At 43.2% G+C, this 22493-nt stretch overlaps 1 protein-coding gene across 1 annotated transcript in view; it reads left to right on the top strand.

Moving 5' to 3' along the window:
• LOC144683601 (synaptotagmin-6-like) overlaps positions 1-22493 on the top strand; it is a 335350-nt gene that overhangs the window by 139324 nt on the left and 173533 nt on the right. The window contains exon 2 of the mRNA XM_078546785.1: positions 11004-11349. Coding sequence (XP_078402911.1) covers positions 11180-11349 — 170 coding nt within the window. The 5' untranslated portion in view covers positions 11004-11179. The remainder of the gene's footprint in view (positions 1-11003; positions 11350-22493) is intronic.

Here is a 22493-nt window from a genome sequence, read left to right as displayed (position 1 = left end):
TTCAATTGGCGATGAGGATAAATAGCTCAGACGCTGCGCCTCGTCTCATGAATGTGAGTGTATCCATTCTTAAGGAAATAAAGAAAAGTGTACCCACCAGCCATGCCACTCTTTGGCAGAATCAACCCGTATGACTCGCCCATGGAAGACTGGAGCCAGTACATAGAGCGCCTAGGTTTCTATTTTGTGGCAAATGAAATAACAGAGGAGAAGAAGCAGAAAGAAATTCTCCTAAGTGCCTGTGGGAGCAAGACATATCACCTTATCTGCAGTCTGACAGCCCCGAACACGCCCAATTCCAAACCTTTTAAAGAGCTAGTAGACTTTGTGAAGACACATTTTCAGCCTAAGCCATCAGTGATTATGCAAAGATTTAAGTTCAACTCTAGAGTAAAGGCACTGAGTCAGTCAACCGCAACTTATATCGCAAAGTTATAACAGTTGACTGAGCACTGCGACTTCAGAGATAATCTCAATGACATTTTGTGGGAACGGTTGGTTTGCAGTGTACACAATGACGCCATTCAGCACTGTTTACTTGCAGAAGTTAATATTGATCTGAAGCACACCATGGAAATAACTCTAGCAATGGAGAGTGCTGAGAGGGACTCACAGGCTTTACAGAGTGTGCAACATAGCGTCGTTCTTCAGTTGGGGCAGAAACCTACCGGTGGGTGTGGCGGGAATTCCAGAGAGAGACAGCCGCAAAGCGGGAGACAGTCTCTACCGCTCGAAAAACGAAAAGGAATACTGGGAGAATCTCACCAGCGATTCAGAAATTAATTTGTTACTGATGTGGAGGTAACCATATATCAGAAAGCTGCAGGTTTAAAGTGGCAGAATGCCACTACTGTCACAAAAAAGGGCACGTAATAAAGCAAAACAGGGCCAAATCGAGGCAGCCAATCAGGCAGCAGAACAAGATAATTGAAGTGCACAATATAACTGAACCAGAAGCTGCTGATAGTGATATCTATTCCCTTTATAATGTCAGAGCAGTAAAATTTGAACCAATAACTGTCACCCTTCAAGTGAATGGGAAACCTCTAGTCATGGAGGTAGACAGGGGAGCACCAACCACAGCAGTGGGTGAACACACATTTAAACACCTAAGTGAAGCTACCCAGCCACTGAATCTGGAGCAAACCACGGCTCAGCTGAAGACATACACTGGAGAGTCAATACAGGTAAAAGGCATCGCCACAGTCCCTGTGTCCTTTAGGCAGCAGACAGCCCAGCTTCCAGTGATCATTGTAACAGGTGAAGGACCAAGTCTTCTGGGCCTTGACTGGTTGAAAGAAATTAAGCTCAACTGGTCAGAAATATTTCAAGTGAGAACAGGAGGAATTCCTAAGCTGATAAAAGAGTATGAGAGTGTATTTTGTGAACAATTGGGAAAGATAAAAGTCTTATAAGCAAAAATATAAGTAGATCTGGAGGTGATACCCCGGTTCTTTAAGGCCAGACCTGTGCCTATGACCTAAAGGAGAAGGTGGATGCAGAATTGTGCAGCTTAGAGAAGCTAGGCCTCATCCAACCAGTCCAATTTTCAGAATGGGCAGTGCCATAAACCCTGTGATGAAACCTTATCAAACCATTCACGTTTACAGAGATTACAAATTAACTGTGAACAAGGCTGCTAAATTAGATAAATATTCTATCCTGAGGATTGGAGATCTGTACGTTAAACTAGCTGGAGGAAAATCCTACACCAAACTGGACATGAGCCATGCATACCAACAGCTAGAGCTGGACAGCACGTCTAGAGAGTATGTAACCATTAACACGCACAAGGGCCTGTACCAATATACACACTCACCCTTTGGTGTATCATTTGCCTGTGCGATTTTCCAAAGGACCATGGAAAGCCTATTGCAAAGACTTCCCTTGGTAGTAATGTACTTGGATGATGTCCTGATCACAGGATCAACGGAAGCTGAGCATTTGGCCAGCCTAGAAGAGGTTTTTCAGGAGATTTTTGGAAGTTGGTGTACAATTGAAGGAAGAGAAATGTGCTTTCCAAGCGACTGAAGTCACTTATCTGACTCTTCAAGTGGATACCCAGGGGTTGCATCCAGAAGAGGAGAAAGTCAGGGCAATCAAAGAGGCACCATCTCCTACCAGTGTTACTGAACTCAAGTCTTTTTTGGGCATGATAAATTATTACGGATGCTTCTTGCCAAATCTGTCAATATTGTTAGCACCTTTACACTTACTATTGTAAAAGAACCAAAGATGGTCATGGAAGGCGCAATAAGAAGAAGTCTTTGCAAAAGTCAAGAAGCTATTACATTCATCATGTCTACTAGCACCATCTGACCCATCAAAAAAATTATTAACATTAAGCTGTGATGCACCTCTCTACGGGGTGGGAGCTGTGTTGTCACACAGGATGGAAGATGGTTCCAAAAGGCCAATAGGCTATGTCTCCAGAACTCTCTCTGCAGCCGAGAAAGGTTATTCACAACTTGAAAAGGAAGGTTTATCCATAATATCTGGAGTGAAGAAATTCCATCAATATTTGCATGATAGACATTTCAGATCACAAGCCAGTAATGGGTTTATTTAGTGTAGATACAGCAATTGCACCAATAGCCTTTGCCAGAATTCACTGATGGGCTTTGAATTTGTCAGCACATGAGTACACCTTTATGCACCATCCTGGTGTGCATATAGTAATTGCAGATGGCCTCAGTCGTCTTCCTTTGCCAGATAGCATTATACATGCTCCACAAGAAGTTGTATTTGTGGTGAATTTCCTGGACTCCCCGCTGGTCTGTGCTAGTCCAGTTCAGTTTCTGATCAATGGTAAACTCCAGGATGTTGATAGTGGGGGATTCAGTGATGGTAATGCCATTGAATGTCAAGGGGAGATGGCTAGATTCTCTCTTGCTGGACACAGTTATTTTCTCTGTATTTGCATGGTGTGAATGTTACTTGCTACTTATCAGTCCAAGCCTGAATGTTGTCTCAGATTTGGTGCATATGGACACAGACTGCTTCAGTATCTGAGGAGTCGCGCATGGTGCTGAATATCGCACAGCCATCAGTAAACATCCCCAATCCTGACCTTATGATGAAGGAAAGTGCACTTATGAAGCAGCTGAAGATGGTTGGACCTGGGACACTACCCTGAGGAACTCCTGCAGTGATGTCCTGGAGCTGAAATGACTGACATCTAACAACCACAACCAACTTCCTTTGTGCTAGATAAAACGGAGAGTATTCCCCCTGATTCCCATTGTCTCCAGTTTTTCTAAGGCTCCTTGATGCCACACTTGGCCAAATGCAGCCTTGATGCGGCCTTCAGTACTATTGCCAGAACGTTGTCAGGGCCCATAGCCTTTGCAGTATTCAGTGCCTTCCGCTGTTTCTTGGTATCACGTGGAGTGATTCAAATTGGCTGAAGACTGGCATCTGTGCTGCTGGTAACTTCAGGAAGAGGCCAAGAGGGATCATACACTTGTCACTCCTGGATGGAGATGGTTGCAAATGCTTCAACCTTCTCTTTTGCACTGATGTACTGGGGGTCCCCCTTCATTGAGGATAGAGATATATGTGGAATCTCCTCTTTCAGTGAACTGTTTAATTGTCCTGGATGTGGTAGGACAGCAGAGCTTAGGCCTGGACCATTGATTGTGGGATCGCTTAGCTCTATCCATTGCATACTGTTTTTGCAGTTTGTCATGCAAGTAGTCCTGTGTTGTAGCTTCACCAGGTTGATGCCTCATTTTTAAGTGTGCCTGGTGCTGCTCCTGGCAAGACCTCCTGCACTCTTCATTGAACCAGGGTTGATCCCCCAGCTTGATGGCAATGGTAGATTGTTGAGGACATGGTCAAGTAGGTTTTTCCCTCTGTCGCTTCCCTCATCACCTGCCGCAGATCCAGTCTAGCAGCATCGTCCTTTAGGACTCAACCAGTTCGGTCAGTAGCAGTGCTACTCAGCCAATCTTGGTGATGGACATTGAAGTCCTCCACCCAGAGTATATTCTGTGTCCTTGCCAACCTCATTGCTTCCTCTAAGAGGTATTCACTAGAGAAGAGCACTGATTAATCAGCTGAGGGGGGATGGTAGGTGGCAATCAGCCAGAGGTTTCCTTGACCATGTTTGACCTGATACCATGAGACTTCATGGGCTCCAGGGTCAATTATGAGTATTCCCAGGGTAATTCCCTCCTGACTGTGTATCACTGTGTCACCCCAATGGTGGATTTGTCCTGCTGATGAGACAGGACATACCCAGGGATTGTGATGATGCTGTCTCTTGGCTGCTCCTTGACTAGTCTGTGAGACAGCTCTCCTAATTTTGACACAAGTCCCAAGATATTAGTCAGGAGATCTTCAGTGCTTCATCAATTACTTTCCTTCCATCGTAAGTGGGTTGTTCGCAGATGATTGCACCATGTTCAATTTCACCCTTTACTCCACAGATAATGAAGCAGTCTGTATCCATATGCAGCTAGGCCTGGACACTTTTCAGTCCTCTGCTGAGAGGTGACAAGTAACATTCGTGCCACACAAATGCCAAGCAATGACCATCTCCATCCAACAAGAGAGAATCTAGCAATTTCTCCTTGACATTCAATGCCATTAACATCACTGAATTTCCTGCCATCAACATCCATGGGGTTATCATTAATGAGAAACTTAACTGGACCAGCCACATAAATACTGTGGCTACAAGATCAGGTCAAAGGCTAGGTATTCTGCATAGAGTGACTCACCTCCTGACTCCCCAAAGCCTGTCCACCATTTACAAGGTGCAGTTAGTCAGGAGTGTGATGGAATACTCTCCACCTGCCTGGATGAGTACAGCTCCAACAACATTCAAGAAGTTCAGTACCATCCAGAACAAAGCAGCCTGTTTGATCAGGATCCATCCACCACCTTAAACTCTCTCCACCGCATTGGCAAACAATGGCAACATTGTGTACCATCTACAAGATGCACTGCAGCAACTCACTAAGCCTCCTTTGACAGCACCTTCCAAACTCGTAATCTCTACCACCTAGGAGGACAAGGACAGCAGATGCATGGGAACACCTGCAAGTTCATCGGCCCCCAAGTCATATATTGTCCTGACATGGAACTATATCGCCGTTCCTTCACAGTCACTGTGACAAAATCCTGGAACTCCCTCCCTAACAGCCCTTTGTGTGTACCTACACCAGATGGCTGCAGTGATTCAAGAAGGTGGCTCGTCATCACTTTCTCAAGGACAATTAGGGAGAGATGGACGATAAATGATGGTCTAAGAAACGATGCTTATGTCCCATGAGTGAATAAAAAGAACTTTGGTTTGGTCAACAGTGGGTGTTGATTACTCCTGAGGAATGGTATATGTTCAGCTATTGTCAAAGCCCCAATTTGTGAAGTGTGTAATTCAAATTTACTGAGCAATTGAATGAAAGCAGAGCTTGACCTCAATGCTTCACCAACCATAGGAGTTTTGCAAACATTTATTCATCTTCTTCAAACAAACTAGCCTATCATTCTATTTGCGTGGAAGTGTGCATATCCATGTCTTACCACCCTTTAGGACATAATTGTGTTGCCCAGATGTCCAACAACACCCAGGAGAGGAAGAGAGAAAACCAGGTGTAAAAAAAGTTAGCAGACAAGAAGGAATCAAGGTGCCAATCCACTATGATCTAATTGAATGGAAGGGCAGGTTTGAAAGGCTGAATGACCTACTACTGTTCCTGTTGTTCCGACATCAGAATCCAGTCCCACTCTTCAATCAACCATTTTATCTTCCCTGTGTCCAAAAAATCCACAATAATAATCTTTGTACAGAAGGATGGAGAATTCTATTAGACTTCATTGGGTTTTTAGAATAAATTAAAAATCTGATGGTGTTTGCTTCAGCTGCCAGTCCGAGATAGGCAGCACATTTTGTCATGTTCCTTTTAAATGTAAATAGCTTGCTATAAGAGGGTCATGAGACGGCAGTGTGCAAAAAACTTCAAAGCCCTATGTGATGGTAGTAGTGAATGTGGCTGATGATCTATTGTGTGTGTTCTCTGTAGGCTTGTCTGCAGAGTGTCTCCTCTTTACAATTCAGCATGTGCCTGGTCTAGTGTTGACATTATCTTATTGTCCTTCAAACTCTTTAGAAGAATTAGCCTTTTTCTGTATTTTTTGAACATTTTTAATTAATACCTCTGCTGTGCTATACAAAAACCCAAATGTTTCATAAGCAATAGAATTGCTTGAACAGAAAAGTTGATTCATATCAGTAATCTATTTGGATGACCATGAAAGAAGATCTAGGAGTTCATTTATACTACAGCTGTACTTCCAGTGCAAAGCATTTTTACAACTTACTAAAGCTGTGATTATAATATATACCCTGGGGTAGATTATGGTATCCGTTACGCCTATTTTTCTGTACAGGCATTAGTCCCAGTGCCTAATTTTTGGGGCCCATTTTTTGGACTGACAGCCTGGAATAGATGTTATGCTTAAATATGTAAATTTGAAGCCTAATTCCTGTCGGAGAACCCTTTTGAGAAATTGGGTGTCACATGAGAGGGCAGGCATCAGGCCCAGCTCACTCATGGGTTCATCAGTGGCACCAACAAAAGGTAAATTTTTGGTGTGTTCTTTTTCACCTGTAGCCTATTCTAGCATCTCTCCTGGAACCTCCTGAGGGCCACTGCTAGTGAGGCAGGCAGCCCGAAATTTGTTGCTCCCATGAGGCGAGCACACTCTGAGTATCGAGATAAGACCCAAGGCTGAAGTTCTATCCATCCTTTTGGTCTCTTTTTGCCTTCTGCCATGGGAATGCTTTCCCTCAGGAATGCTGAGATTGGAAATGATAGTAGGCCCCAGAATAATCCCTACCCTGCCTGGATACCTGGTCAGGCCAAAGCTGACAGCAGAATGAAGTGCAGTGAAATTCCTTGGCAGGGGCAGTCTCTTCAGTGATTTGCCCTCACACTCAGTTTGCTTTTCAAACCTGAAGCACATTCCAAGATTAACATTAGCGTAAACTGATTTTGGCTTTGCACCAGGGCCAAACACTTGGCATCTGAATGCATTGTAACAAAATACAATTTTTGGGAAGAAACAGCACAAAAACAACTTGGCAAAAGCTAGTCTTTAACTTATACTGGTGCAGTGCTTAGATCTGAAGATAGAACTGACATTACCTTGTTTTGGAGGATGTCATTGAAAAAGCGAGTTTATTAGCAATGATTAATAAAGATTGATTTTCCAACACTGCTCAAATAAACACTTGCTTTAATTTTCTTGGAATGGGGGGAGAAAAATCACAACTACATACTGTCAAACCATTTGGCAATTTATTCTTCTAGTGTCAATTTGGTTATTCCAGTTAAATCCAACTGTAATATTAGCATGGAAAAATTAAAATGTATTAAATTTAAAATTAAAAATGGGGAGAGAAGAGTTATTCTCTCTATACACCTCCTTCTCTCTTTCTCTCTCTCTATCCTTCCCTAATGTTCTTTCTCTACATCATGAATATGGTGTTGCTGTGAATTGCAGGTTATGCTGTTTTATATAATTAAGGGTGTTATCAGCAAAGTGTGATGATCAATGTGTTATAGGAAAGCCATGCTACCAATATAAGGGAGAAAACAACAATTTATACTGTATGTGAAGAGAGTGCTGATTGGTTGGCATGTGGTGTTACTATGGAGAATGCACTACTGATGGCAGTTAGCTGTCAGTCACAAAGCATTGTTTGAAATTTAAGCCAGTCAACTGATTGGTCAAGACATTTCCCTGAGGAATGAGTCAAGCATGACTATATCAACAAAATGCACGCTGTTCTTAATGACAGGTCCAAATTTGTATCCATTGGTCCTGCCGTTCAACACGACCAGGCAGCCTTGCTCGAAAGTAAGCTTAAAAAAAATGCTTGCTGGACTTCTGTAAGAGAGATGAGTTACTGCGTGATATATATGGCAGGGTTCGCCCTCACGGTGCGCTATGGCTGTGCATGTATGGGCTGCCCAAGACACACAAAAGTGATGTCCTTTTAATCCCCATCTTATCCATGACCGATTCTGACAACATGATTTGGCCAAATGGTTGGGCGAATTGTTACAACCAGTTTTGACTAAGTTTCCCACATACATGGAGAAGGACTCCACCACATTTGAGGCTGTACAGGATTTGCATATCGATAGCAATGCTGTATCCATGTGCTCATTTGACATTGCTAGCCTATTCACCAATGTTCCACTTAAAGAAGCCATTGATATTTGCACTGCAGCACTATCATGGTGATCTACATATGTCAGCATTACGTGAATGATTATTCACTGAGTTTAATGAATTCAGCAGCTCACACAGTTGAGTTCAGCTTTAAAGACTCCATGTTTGCCCAAATAGATGATGTTGCCATGGGACCCCCTCTAGGCCCAGCTCTCACAAATATCTTTGTTGGGTTTCATGAGAAACATATCTTCGATGGATGATACCTAACCTCCTACTGCTCGCATGTTTCCGGATGTGTGGATGATACGTTTGCTATATTTAAATTGCAACTGCATGTAACAATTTCCTTTTATGTCTTAATGGGCTCCATCCTGCGCTCAAATTCACCTATGTAATGGATCATCAAATGAACTCCCCTTCCTTGATGTATTAGTTGAGAAATCTTACAGGGGTTCTCTAACACAGTCTACCACAAGCATACCCTCACTGATCAATTTTTGCGTTGGGATTCTTACAGTTCTACATCTATAAGATTGGTCTTATCGGCAGCCTTATAAATAGGGCCCGAGCCATTTGCTAACCATGCAAGCTTGATGCTGAAATAGGGTGCAAAGGCATCCAGCAGGATAATGGTTACCCTGATCAGATCATTTCATGCTGTATATCACGCAAACTAATGAATGGGCCTAAGGCCACTTTTGGCCCTGAAAAGTGCCCAATCTACCTCAGATTACCCTGCAAGGGCAAGGTATCTCAAAAATTTGAGAAACAGGTGAAGCTAGCTGTTTCACGCTGCTACTATGCAAGAGCAATACGGGTGCCATTCGCCACTAACAGGATGCTGCCCTCAAGCCAAAAAGGCATCCTGCCTTTCACACAAATGAGTAATGTGGTATATGAATTTCAGTGCTAGTGTGATGCTAGGTATGTAGGCTGTACTTCCCAAAGACTGGTGGATCACATCAAACAGCATGTCCCAGCTGCTGTTCATAATGGGCAGGGTACAGACCGTATCCAACCAATCTGTGCTTGTAAAACTCAAAACAGTGTCCAACATTAGATACGATTCCACAATTGGACAAAATTTACTAAATAATCCTCAATGTGCTAAGAATTATGCTGACAATCAATTTAAGATTGTCAATCAGGCTTGTAATGTGGTGCATTTATGTGTACTGGTTGCTGCATACATTAATACACAGGGCCCTGTTCTTTGCAGACAGAAAGAACATGTACATACATTGTGCCTGTTTCAGCTAAACAAAATAAGTGACAGCCATTCGCTAACTCATTCCTCAGGGCAATCAGGGTCAAGTTGCCTGGTTTTAATTTCAAACAATGCTTGGCTGTTAACTGTCAGTCACCATCAGTGGTAAATTCTGCATGGCAATGCCACTTGCCATCCAATCGTCATTCTCTTCACATAGAGTATAAATTGTTGTTTTGCCCCTTATATTGGTATTCTTGCAAATGTCCTGATGCGTGCAAGATGAAAAGCTTAGACATGTCTCTTTTTTCAGCAATACTCAAGTTCTGTGCTACCAAATGACTAATTATAAATAAATAAAAATGTTGCGTGTTTGACCACAATAATCATTGGAAAAGTCTCACTGTGCCACATATCAAACTAATGTATATACATATATAATATACATGTCAAATGCATTAGGATTTATTGTTTGTCATTTCATTTGTTGTTTAATCAATGTAGTGTGTATTGAGTGGTATTTGGTGCAATGGTGCTGAAAATAGCAATCATGCACCTTACAGACTTTGTGTAATAGTGTGAAATAGTTTACAGTGAATCATTTGTCTATCTTGCATCTCTCCCAAATGTTTTATTCATTGACTTCAGCTATCGCCCAAAGTCAAAACTACCCCCAATAAGCTTAAAAAAAATCATAAAAATAAACTGAGATTCCCAGAGCGATGGCCTAGCAGCAGTGTAGGTACTATATGCCTCTGGCCACAGGTTGACTTCCACTCTAATCTATTGTCAGAGTGCTCAGAGGTTCACTGTCCTTTGTTGAGCCTGCTTCTTGATGAGGCAGAAGCAGCTGGTCATCTTGCTTTTGGAATGAACCATATTCAGAAACCCTGGTTAAATCCCCTGTAACAGAGAGAAAGGTTTGATGTATAAATAAAGAGAATGGTGAACAAAATATAAGTAAAACAAGGAAAGTTGTGATGAGTTCCAATCCAGACTCCTTCAGTTGGCCAGTTACATCTCTCTATCTGTTTTTTACATGTTTTGCCAACTGTACATACAATCCACGCTGAGCAGTCACTGTGTAAAAGATGGGATGAATGTCTTATGTACATGGTGAACTAGATGAAGCAATGTTACCAGTAAAACAGGCAAGACTTAAGAATTGGACAAATGATAGAGCAACAGGTGTTTATTGGCACAGATACAATGGTGTGCAGTTCTCCTGTTATGCCGGGAGCTGGTACTAGGGTCAGTTTTCACGGGTGGTGCACTATCATTTACTTAAGCTTTGACAAGTGGAAACAAGATAAAACTGAGATTTTATCTAACTTTATATTGGAAACTTGATTTAATTATTTTTGTTGCTTCAGTGGAAAATTACAGCTAAAGGTGAAGTTCATTTTGTCACAGGGTGTTCATAGTATGGGAACATTGGCAGCACATTAGCCTGGATTAGGTTCAGGTTCATAGTTATAGAGTGCAAACTACTTCTTGAAAAATAATCTTCAGGCTCTTCTCATAGCCTTTTTTTTCTTTCTCTCCCTTTGTCCTTTGTCTATGTGTCATTCTTTTGTCACTCGCACCTCCTCCATTCTGTTTGCAGATATCTCGGTCAGCTTGCTTGCAGTGATACTTATTTTCTGTGGACTGGCCCTGGTGGCGATCTTTCTGTTTGTGTTCTGGAAGCTGTGCTGGGTACCCTGGAAGAACAAGGTTCTCTCTAACACCTCCGTTCCTGGAGACACAGTCAACGTCACCAGCACTGACTGCGACAAGGAGATGACGGACAAACCCAAGGAATCCACATCCATGAGCTTCCTCGAAGCAGCCATGAAGATCAGCCACACATCCCCAGATATCCCAGCAGAGGTTCAGATGTCTATGAGAGATCATATCCTGCGCCACACACGGATACAGAGACAGACAACGGAGCCAACCTCTTCCTCCAGGTCAGTGTCTCGACTTTGATTCCAGAGATATATTGTGCATGCATGTGCTGCCTCGCTTGGATTTTGAAACAAAATGTTCCAGTTAACTTTAAACTGTTGCTTTTTAAAAAATTATTTCATGGGATGTGGGCATCATTGGCAAGATCCATATTTTGGCCCTTGAATCCCAAGTGGCTTGCTAAGAACCATTCCAGAGGGCAGGTAAGAGTCAATCACATTGTTGTGAATCTGGAGTCACATGTAGACCAAAGGTAAGGACAGCAGATTTCCTTCCCTAAAGGGCAGTTAGGAACCAGATGATTTTTTATAGCAACCAATGATAGTTTATGGTCACCCATTCCTGAGACTAGCTCTCAGTTCCAGATTTTTATTAATAGAACTTGAATTCTACCCTGATGTTTTCCTAATATATATCATCATAGGTGGGATTTGAATCTATGTCCCCAGAGCACTAGCCTCGGCCCCTAGATTATAAGTCTAGTGACATGCCCACTACACCATCATGTCCCCTGAGTAGTGGTGTGGTAAAGAGGTAAGTAATGTCTAGGGCAAGTGCTCATTATCCTCTCTTGGTGTGCAGAAATTCTAGACTGGTCAAGTGGAGTTGAAGTCAATCAATGGAGTTGGTCTGTATCCCTCAACATTGGTGATATGACAAAACAGTTTGGCTGAGTGGGGTAGCTGACAGAGTATCTATAATTCAGGCAATGTTCTTTATTTAAATTGTCACAGAATATTTAACATTTTTTCTAATAAGGGAAAGGGATAAATACTTTGAATAAAATGTACTCTCCTTAATTTCCTTTTTTTAAATATTACATTTGCATATTTAATGTGGGGAGAGAGATTAATAAGTTCTGAGGGTATAAGGAACTCAATGGGAGATTTAAAAATGACCCAGTAGTAAATTAGAAGCAATGTTTTATATATATGTGTATAATGTGACAAATGTCACATAAGCTTGTTGAAAATGGAGGAAATAGGTGTATGTTCAAAATCAAACCCCAGTTTATCTTTATCCCCTTTCACGGCACCATGCAATTGCAGAAGGTGCAACAACTGCCCCTTTACCTCTCCCCTCCTCACCGTCCAAGGGCCCAAATGCTCCTTTCAAGTGAAGCAGCATTTCACTTGCACCTCCTTCAATTTAGTCTACTGCATTTGCTGCTCCCAATGCAGTCTCCTCTACATTGGAAAGACCAAACGCAGACTGGGTGACTGCTTTGTGGAACACCTTCAGTCTGTCCACAAGCATGACCCAGACCTTCCTGTCGCTTGCCATTTCAACACACCACCCTGCTTTCATGCCTACATGTCCGTCCTTGGCCTGCTGCAATGTTCCAGTGAAGCCCAACACAAACTGGAGGAACAGCAGCTCATCTTCCGATTAAGTACTTTACAGCCTGGAAGACTTAACATTGAGTTCAACAACTTCAGACCATGAACTCTCTCCTCTATCCTCACCCCTTTTTTACCCCCCTTTTCAATTCATTTTTATTTATTTTTTATCCATGTATTTTTATTTATTTTAATTTCAATTAATTTATTCATTGTTTTATCCCCACCTTTTATCTTGTTTTCAATCTTTTTTCCCCACCAACATCTCCTCCCACCCACCCCACCCCCACTAGGGCCATCTGTCACTTGTTCATGTTGTTCTTTCCAGAGCGCTTACCCTTGTCCTGCTATTATCACATTCTGCTTTCTTACCTTAATGCCACTGTCAGCATCTCCTTTAGCCCTTACCACTACCATTAACACCCCCTCTGTCCTTTTGTTCATGACGTCTTTGTCAATCTCTCCTTTTTCCCCACCTATCGTTGGCCTTCTATCCAGCTTCACCTGTTCCACCACCCCCGCCCCCCCACCCCCCAATCCTTAAACAGTATAAATTTCATCACATTTTTACTTCTCTTTAGCCCTGAAGAAGAGTCATCTGGACTCAAAACATTAACTCTGTTTTTCTCTCCACAGATGCTGTCAGACCTGCTGACTTTCTCCAGCATTTTCTGTTTTTGTTTCAGATTTCCAGCATCCGCAGTATTTTGCTTTTACCCACACAGTTTATCTTTGCCCATATTAAGAGTGATGTATATCCCAGGAAAGCGTTTTATTCACTGGCTTGTGGGGCAGGATGTTCCACTGGCTGTTCTTACTTTCTCAAAGACACACAATGAAGGAAAAGACAAAAATACAGTAAAATCTTTATTATCTGGCATGTGCAGGAAATGGGTGCTGCCAGTTAATCAAAAATGCTGATTAATGGAGAGCTCCATTTACCAATGGAATACAATATGGAAGTCCTCGGGAAGTAAAGAACAGTATTCATTTTACTTCTAAATCTCCAACAGTACATTAAAACATAAATTAAAGTATAATATGCTACAGTATACAGGCACGGGTTCCAGGTAGCTTTGTAATTCCTTCTGGTTGATAAACTGATGATTCATATTAGGGGAACATCACAAATTCCGGTTAGTAGAGAACTCTAGCCCAGATTGCCGGATAACACAAAGTTTACTGTGTAGTTAAGTTTGAATATTTCATAACTGCTGTGGTTACCAGATTATTACTTCTGCAAGAATTGATCTTTTGTTGCACTCAAATCTTTAAGGACTAGTGTCCCTGTCTTTAACTTTTCATCTTTGGAAATGTCTTGAGATTATTACCTGGAGTGGCCATTTTCTCCTCTCCTGCTACCTCATGTTCTCTTCTTGTAAGAACTCAATACTATTCTCATTTCACAACAGGCCAGAACCTGTCTGCTTCAACAGTGCCACCTATGGGCACTATATAGAACAGGAACTAGTGCTTGGATGTTTTGGACTTTGAATTCACAGTCCTCAGTTTAAATCATCTTAATCTGGGATCAGGTAATTTGATTAATTCTTCTTCCAGTTCTCTAAATGAGCCACCAAAGGCCAAAATCAGCAAGTTTGTGGTTAACTAGAGTGAAAGGCTAGCGCTAGTTCTTTCAGTCTGAATTCGCAACTCTCTTCAGCAACTTTGCCCAGTAACTTTCAAGTGACTTGGAGTTCATTGAGCTGAATCTCAACTTCTTGCCTGTGAGGATGTTACCTAAGGTGTAGAACTCCTCAGGAGGAACAGCAGCTTTAATTCTAGCCCAGCAGCCACAGTGACAGAGCAGGAACTCCAGCAGCAGCAGCTGGCTTCTGAGGCAAAAGAGATACCCACTCAAGACATGGCTGCTGATCCAAGTGAGGAACCCTATCACAGAGGCACAAGAAAGCTACAACAAGAGCCATGTCAGTACCAGGACAACATTAGGGCAAGCCATTGAAAAATTCACTGTCCTTGTCATAGCTTTGGGGGATGAGTTTTCTCAAATGTTCAAAGCTTTCTTAGACTTTACGGTGCTTATCCTTCAGCTCTGCATGTTTGAAGTGTAGCAAATCTTCTATGACGTGGACATCGACTGGGCCGATCATGTCCTGAGTCTCCATGATGTTGGCCACTCTTTCACTCTTTCTCATGCAAGAAATGGACTCTTCTATTTTATGTGTAAGGGTGTGCAGTGCCACTGGAAATGCTGACAGAAGCACACACATTTCCCATTGCTGAGCCATAAGTTCTCTTTTCATTGGTGACCCCTGAGGCTCAGCATCTATGTCTAGCTGAGCCAGAGCTTGGAGTATCCTGCCCCTCTGACAGAGACTCTCCACTGCTGTCCCTGTCTACAGCATCTGCTCCAGCTCACATCTGATGTTCTCCTCACCATGTGAAACCCTATCTCTCTGAGATGCTGAACCGTCAAGGTATGTGTACCTGCACATGTGACGGTGCATCCTCAGAATGTTGGATCTCCTCTGAGAACTCCTCGGGCTCCTCCTCCATCTCCTCCATCGGAACCCAGAAAGAACTTCTGGGAGGTGAAAGACTTGAGTTAGTGCTTGAAAGGAGGTGAAATAGGATTCTAAGTTAGCATAGTGGAGATCATGATATTTCATGTCTTGGTGACTTCAATTCACTGTGAGTAATAGTTAAGCACCAAGTGGCAATGCTTCATCTAATGCTGGATCCAAGTCTCTCGGTCAACTCAGTATCTTGACTGACATCATCCAGTACTTGGCTTCCTCCTCCATCATGGTTAGGGTTGCCATGGCTGCAGATCTACCCCTGGTCCTCTGCCTCTGTCTGGAGTTATGGACTCTCTTGTCCTGTAAGGAGAAAAGACAGAGAGATATGACTTCCTATTGCCACCTACACATAAATAAGGACCACTTGAGTGGAGTAGCAGAGGGCACCCATGAGTCCAATACTCAGTGAGGAAGAAAGCAAGTAAAGAGAGAATGAAGTAGATTTTAACTAATGGGCAGCCATCTAGAGGCCTGGTCTATTTCAAGGTTCTGGCCCCAATAACACCAAAGAGCAGGCATGGTGCTACAGCTTACCAGTGCTGGCTCTGCGTAGTGTCAAATGGCCCAGAGCACAAAAGGAGGGTAGGGTGTGAGGGTCGATAATTGCGGAGGAAGGGGGGCCCAGGGGACAGCAGCCCACATTAACTGCTCCTCGTGGCCTGACAAAAATGATTTTTTACTTGTCTTTTTGGAGCCTCTTCCTCTTATCAACTAGTTCAAATTGATAGAGCCTGCATTTCGCACACTCTTCCCAATTGTCACTTAAAATTGCTTTGGGGTCCTATGTACATTGCTTGCTTGCAGCTATAAAGTTCCAGGTGAGTGCTTGGGCTGACAAGTGGAAGGTTCTAGTAAATGTGGCATAGCGCAGACGCGGGCAGGTTCAACACAACAATTGCAACTCTGCTATCAGCTCATTGGTGCCAGGGAAGTGGATTTAAAACTGGCTCTAAAATTATTGTTGGAAGAGAAACAGTTCCAGTGCATATATTATTTTTGAAATGACTACTCTTGAATTCAGCCGCCTCCAACAAAAAAAACAACCTTGTACGACATGGCACAAGGTGCATAGTAGAGACAAAACCTGTAAAACAGCCTTGGCATCTGAATGATCTGTAATGAGTTTAAATTGTGGTAACAGGTCATTTGTACTTCCCTCCTCTCATGCCCTGGCACCAGTGTATCTCATCATGGCCTACTTCTGCCTTTTTATGATTCATTGCTCAAATTTAAAAGGATGGGAGACAGTCAAATTAATACATCAAACGCTAATCGCTGCAATCTGATGCGAAAAATAGATCTTCACCACACATCCATTCTGTGCTCTGAGAGAAAAAACACAAACCAAAAAGATTTGCTCTGGCTTTTTAGAAATTCAGGTACAATCCCTTCAGGCTGAATTGTCAGTGCAATACTTCAGTTTGACACAAGCACAAATCAGATTCTCTGCTAGGTGACCTCACAGGTTACTGCATTGAGCTGCCCAACTAAAATGTTTGTTAAACAAAAACAAAAATACCTGAAAAAACTCAGCACGTCTGGCAGTATCTGTGGAGAGGAGCACAGTTAACGTTTCGAGTCCGAATGACCCTTCAACAGAACTAAGTAGAAATAGTGAAATGTTTGTTATTTGGGCATTCGTTTCTTCCCCTGCTACTCACATCATTTTTTTAAACGTCCTACAATTTTTGCAGCTGGAAGCAAGATGCATTCAATTGATGACACTTATTTTAATTAAGAAAATCATGCATTCTAATTCCTGTTGCATCCCAGCAGCACACATCTTCCCTCATGGGCAGATGTGGTTTCAGCTGCAATTTGAAGGATGTTTCAGCAGGGCAGACGTGATCTGCACTTGGTTTGCTCATTCCTAATAGTATTCCAAGATAAAAGAAGTTGGGATTCAGCCTTGGAGACTCTGGGATGTTCCAAGATTTCCAGTGGTGCTAATCATCATCAAAGGATCTGAAGTATGGGATGGATTGGTGATATTACACATTGGCAATTCATAGGATACCTGGTTCCTCACACATCAAGCTCTTATTCTTGACTCTGCTCCAGAATGAAAACTTCGAAACAAGTCTAGTTGCAACTTTAGTTGGGTAAGAGAGAAAGGAATTTGGCAGTTGACCTCAATCTAATGAATGGAATTGGGAGCATTTCTTCCATTTTTATTGGATAAGTATATGGAGTGATATGAATCAAAGGCTTTTGAGGTACAGATCAGCCATGATCTGACTTCGCAATCTTTGCCCAGAGAGCGGCTAGAATGCGGAATTCGCTACTACATGATTGAGGCAAATGACATCACAACATGTAAAGGGAAGCTAGATGAAGACATAAGGGGGAAAGGAAGAGAAGGATAGATCGATTATGTTAGATGAAGAGGGGTGGAGGTAGTCTTGTGTGGAGCATAAACACCGTCATCGACCAGTTGCCCCAATCGTTTCTGTGCTGCCAGCTCCATGGGCTGGATTTTATAGGGCGCTGCGGACCCTACCCACCCACCACTGCATCCCCCATACCACTCTCCCAGCTAAAAATTCAGACGGGAGCCCGCCCACTATCCCAACAGCTGCCCCACAGCAATTTAACTCTGGGAACAACGTTAATTGCTTTAACGTGAGACTTCCACTGTTTTCTTGGAAGGAGGTCCCGTCTTGGAGAGATGCTGGCCAGTCGGATGGTCAGCAACACTTGTGTCCCTGCAGCGCCAGCCAGGAATGGTGGCCACTGCTGGGACTACAGGCAGCCCCACCACGCCGAGGAGTTCAGGTTAGTCGGGGCTGGGGGGTGGTGATGTGGCTGGGGGTCCAGGCTCAGGTTGGAGGGTTCAAGGCGAGGGATGATCTTTTGGAGAGTGGATACCTATGGTGGGTCCAGGGGACCAGCAAAGGAGGTTGCCCTACCCCCCCGCTATCCCCACCCGTCACTACCTCTTGTATATACCAGCCTGCACAGCTAAAGCTGCTGGGTTTCCCACATGGTGTGGGCTTCCCCTGCCACAGGTAAAATACTGGCAGCATTGGGATGAGGCCATTAAGTTGCCATTAATTGATCACTTAAAGGCCTTAATAGGCCCAAGGGTGGACAGGCCACCTGGTGCCTGACATAAAATTTCAGATGGTGCCCCACTTGTGCTATAGTGCACTTTGACCTAATATAATGTTCTAGATTAACCTTTTCTGTCCACTTAGGGCTTAGTATTTCTCTATAACCCCACCTCTTTTCTGAGCTTTTCTAACCCATCCTTATATCTAAGGTCCCTGGCACTAGGGTTCAACCTTTCTTTGCAAGGTCTGCATGTTTCAGTGTCCGTGAATCTGACTCTTCACACTGTAAACCTCTGTGACTGTGTGATAGTGTGAATCAGATTTGAATTAAAAATTGGTTGTGGACATGCAATTACCTGTTTTACTAAAATCTGCATCCAGTAGGTCTTCATTAGACTCCTCCTCGCGCGTTGCACTAAGAGGGTGTTGGCGACTGTGGACTTCCATTGGACGGGTCCATGATTATGCTCGACTAAAGTACCGCAGTGGTTTGCTGTTGCCTTCTTCATTTTGGCTGATCAGGAAACTCTCCCGCTCTTACCACCTACCATCGGGCATATTGGAAGGATTTATAGGTTGATAATGAACCTGTTTGGCCAAGTTATGAACACCCTCCCATAGCCATCAAGTCCTGAAGTGGGACTTGAATCCAGAGCTTCGGATGCTACCCACTGAGCCACAAGAGCTCCTCTTGTTAGACTACCTCCTATCAGAATTAATTTCCATAGGAAAAAAATCAATCGACACAAACTCAATGAAAGGAAAACACATGTTAAGGTCAATATAAAATATCCACAATCACTCAATATACATGAAATCATTTAAATAACCTTTTCACTGTTGTGCAGTGCTGCCGGCTGAATGAGTGCTTGATATTTGACTGTGTTGATTACTTTAGATTTCTTGGAGGAGACCTTTTCTAATTTTTAAATTGAATCAGGCCAGATTTGCACCCTTTAGGATGTGGTCAGTGTGGGGAAAGGCACGTGGGAATGACACTGTCCAAGTCACGCAGTATCTCGACTTGGAACCGTATCACCGTTCCTTCACTGTCACGGGGTCAAATTGCTGGGGTCCTCTACCCAAGAGCACTGTGGGAGCACCTTGACCACATGGACTGCAGGGCTGAAGAAGGCGGCTAACTTTCCTTCTCAAGGGGAATTAGGGATAGCGGTCCTTGTCAGTGACAGATCCATGAATGAATCTGAAAAAACGTTTCGAGTATATCGTGGGCAGAATTTTTCCACAGGCGTTGGGACTCTGATGTCAGGACCAAATGAGAGTCCTGAGCTTGTACTTGCCAGAAGCCTGGCCTGGGGAGCTATTTTCCTGATGGCAAGTAACTCATCTTCTGACTCCCCAAAGCCTGTCCACCATCTACAGGGCACAAGTCAGGAGTGTGATGGAATACTCTCCACCTGCCTGGATGGGTGCAGCTCCAATAACGCTCAAGAAGATTGACACTGTCCAGGACAAAGCAGCCTCCTTGACTGGCACCACATCCGCAAACATTCACTCCCTCCACCACCAATGCATAGTAGAAGCAGTGTGTACCATCTACAACATGCACCTGCAGGAACTCACCAAGGCTCCTTAGGCAGCACCTTCCAAACCCATGACCACTACCATCTAGAAGGACAAGGGCAACAGACATATGAGAACACCACCACCTGGAGGTTCCCCTCTAAGTCACTCACCATCCTGACTTGGAAATATATCACCGTTCCTTCACTGTTGCTGCGTAAAAATTCTGGAACTCCCTCCCTAACAGCACTGTGGGTGTACCTACACCATATAGACTGCAGCCGTTCAAGAAGGTGCCTCACCGCTACCTTCTCAAGGGCAGTTAGTGATGGTCAATAAATGCTGTCCTGGTCATGAGTGAATGAAGGAAAAAGCAAACTTACCTTCATGAAAAGCAAAACGAAAAAAAAATTATGTTTTTTGCTGGAGTTCTGGGAGAATGGGATTGCAATGAAATGAAGTTTAAATTGTTAAAAGTTGATACATGTGACTCCATGGACCAGTCTTTCAACTAACATATTGTCATGGACAGTGCCTTTAGCTTGTTCTTCCCCCAGTATTGCCTTTCTCTGGAACATTATTCTGCCCCCTGTCTGGGTTGCAGATTGATGTTCAGCACATCCAATATCCAGTTTCCCTGTGGTGACAAAGGTTTGTTTTCTTATCTTGCAGCACACTACAATATTCCAGTAATTCCTCATAGACTAGCAATGCCATCTCACATTGTACAGCCAATGATTTAGCCTGAAAAGAAAAACCTCTATTTGAATGAATTCATGGGATGGTGGGAGGTATGGGTGGTGGTAATGTGCACTTCAACTCTCTTGGGGGTGGGGATGAGGTGGGATGGTTAATCTGGGAGTATGGATCACCTGCCTGCTCTAGAACACTCCCAGTTTCCACTCTACTAAACTTGACTGTTCCAATGCACTCCAGACTGATCATCCACACTCTGCCTTCTGTAAGCTTGAGGTCATCCAGAACTCTGCTGCCTGTGTCTTAACTCGCAGCAAGTCCTATTGTTCTACCACCCCTATACTTGGTGACATACAATGGCTCCCAGTCAAACAACATCTTGATTTTGAAATGCTAATCCTTGTTTTCAAATCCCTCCATAGCCTCGCTCCTTCCCTATTTCTGTAATTCCTTCAGCCCCACAATCTTCCCAGATGTCCAAGCTTCTATAATTCTGGCCTCTTGTACATCCCTGATTTTAATTGTTCCACCATGGGTGGCCATGCCTTCAGCTGCCTAGGCTCCAAGCTCTGGAATTCCCTCCCTACACCTCTGCCTCTCTACCTCACTTTCCTCCTTTAAGACACTTCTTAAAACCTACCTCTTTGACCAAGATTTTGGTTATCTGACTTAATATCTCCTTATGTGGCTTGGTGTCATATTTTGTTTCACAATGATCCTGTGAAGCACCTGGGAATGTTTTATTACGCTAAAGGCTCTATATAAATATAAATTATTGTTGTTAATCTCTCACCAGGTCTCTGAGTTTTCCCTTTTCTCCCTGTTTCTTTTCTTTCTTTCATTCTCTCCCTTCATCTGAATTCTTACTCCTTTCTCTCCTGTTAACTGAAATTCCTGTTTCCAAAAATTGTGCCTCTGAATATGAACTGATGTTTCCTACAGGATGACAGGAAATTTTCATCCGTCTCCTTCCTCCAGCTCAGAGCTACTTGCTCTCTTTCCCATTTTCTCACTTTCCTGTCTTTTGCTATTCTCAATGCTTTCCCTCTTTGTGTTTTTTTCACCTGTCACTCAATACCGGTTTCTAGCGCTCCTGTGATTTCCACCTTTTCTCCTGCAGCAACCTGCTGACAATTGCAATAAATACGATGCCCCTCTGATGCCCCTGGATCACTGGATGGTGTGCTATCTCTAATGATCCTCTAGTTCCAATTCCTGAACAGTTGAACCGTGTAGTACATAAACTGCCCTCTGCTCTGGGTCCCTGAACAGCTGGTCAATGCCCATTTAACAGCTTGGAAAGATGAAAAAGATAAATGAATGCTGCATAAAACTTACTTGGGGATCCCTGTGACAGTCGGCTTTGCAAGTGGCACAAGCTGTGCCTGATCACCATCTGTGCTAATCGAGTGCATGGTGAACTAATGTAAACGCTTTGAGCTTGTGCAACCTGCATTTATATCTGTGCAGAGGCATGAAAAACTCATTAGAATTGTAACCTGTGGTCTGTCCGCAAGAAAGACCCAAACCTCCCTGTCGCTTGCCATTTTAACACTCCACCCTGCTCTCTTGCCCACATGTCTGTCCTTGGCTTGCTGCATTGTTCCAGTGAAGCCCAACGCAAACTGGAGGAACAGCACCTCATCTTCCGACTAGGCACTTTACAGCCTTCCGGCCTGAATATTGAATTCAACACCTTTAGATCTTAAACTCCCTCCCCCATCCCCACCCCCTTTCTGTTTCTTCCCCCTCCCTTTTGTTTTTTCCAATAATTTATATAGATTTTTCTTTTCCCACCTATTTCCATTATTTTAAAATCTATAACTGTAATACCCTGTCAGTCTTTCCACCCCACCCCCACTAGAGCTGTACCTTGAGTGTCCTGCCATCCATTCTTAATTAGCACATTTTCTTAGATAATATCACCACCTTCAACACCTCTTTGTTCCTTTTGTCTGTGACATCTTTTGATTATCTGCTCCTATCACTGCTT

The sequence above is a fragment of the Cetorhinus maximus genome, chromosome 8, assembly GCF_964194155.1.
Source record: "Cetorhinus maximus chromosome 8, sCetMax3.hap1.1, whole genome shotgun sequence".
Classification (NCBI taxonomy): Eukaryota; Metazoa; Chordata; class Chondrichthyes; order Lamniformes; family Cetorhinidae; genus Cetorhinus; species Cetorhinus maximus.
This window is presented reverse-complemented; position numbering and strand designations above follow the sequence as displayed.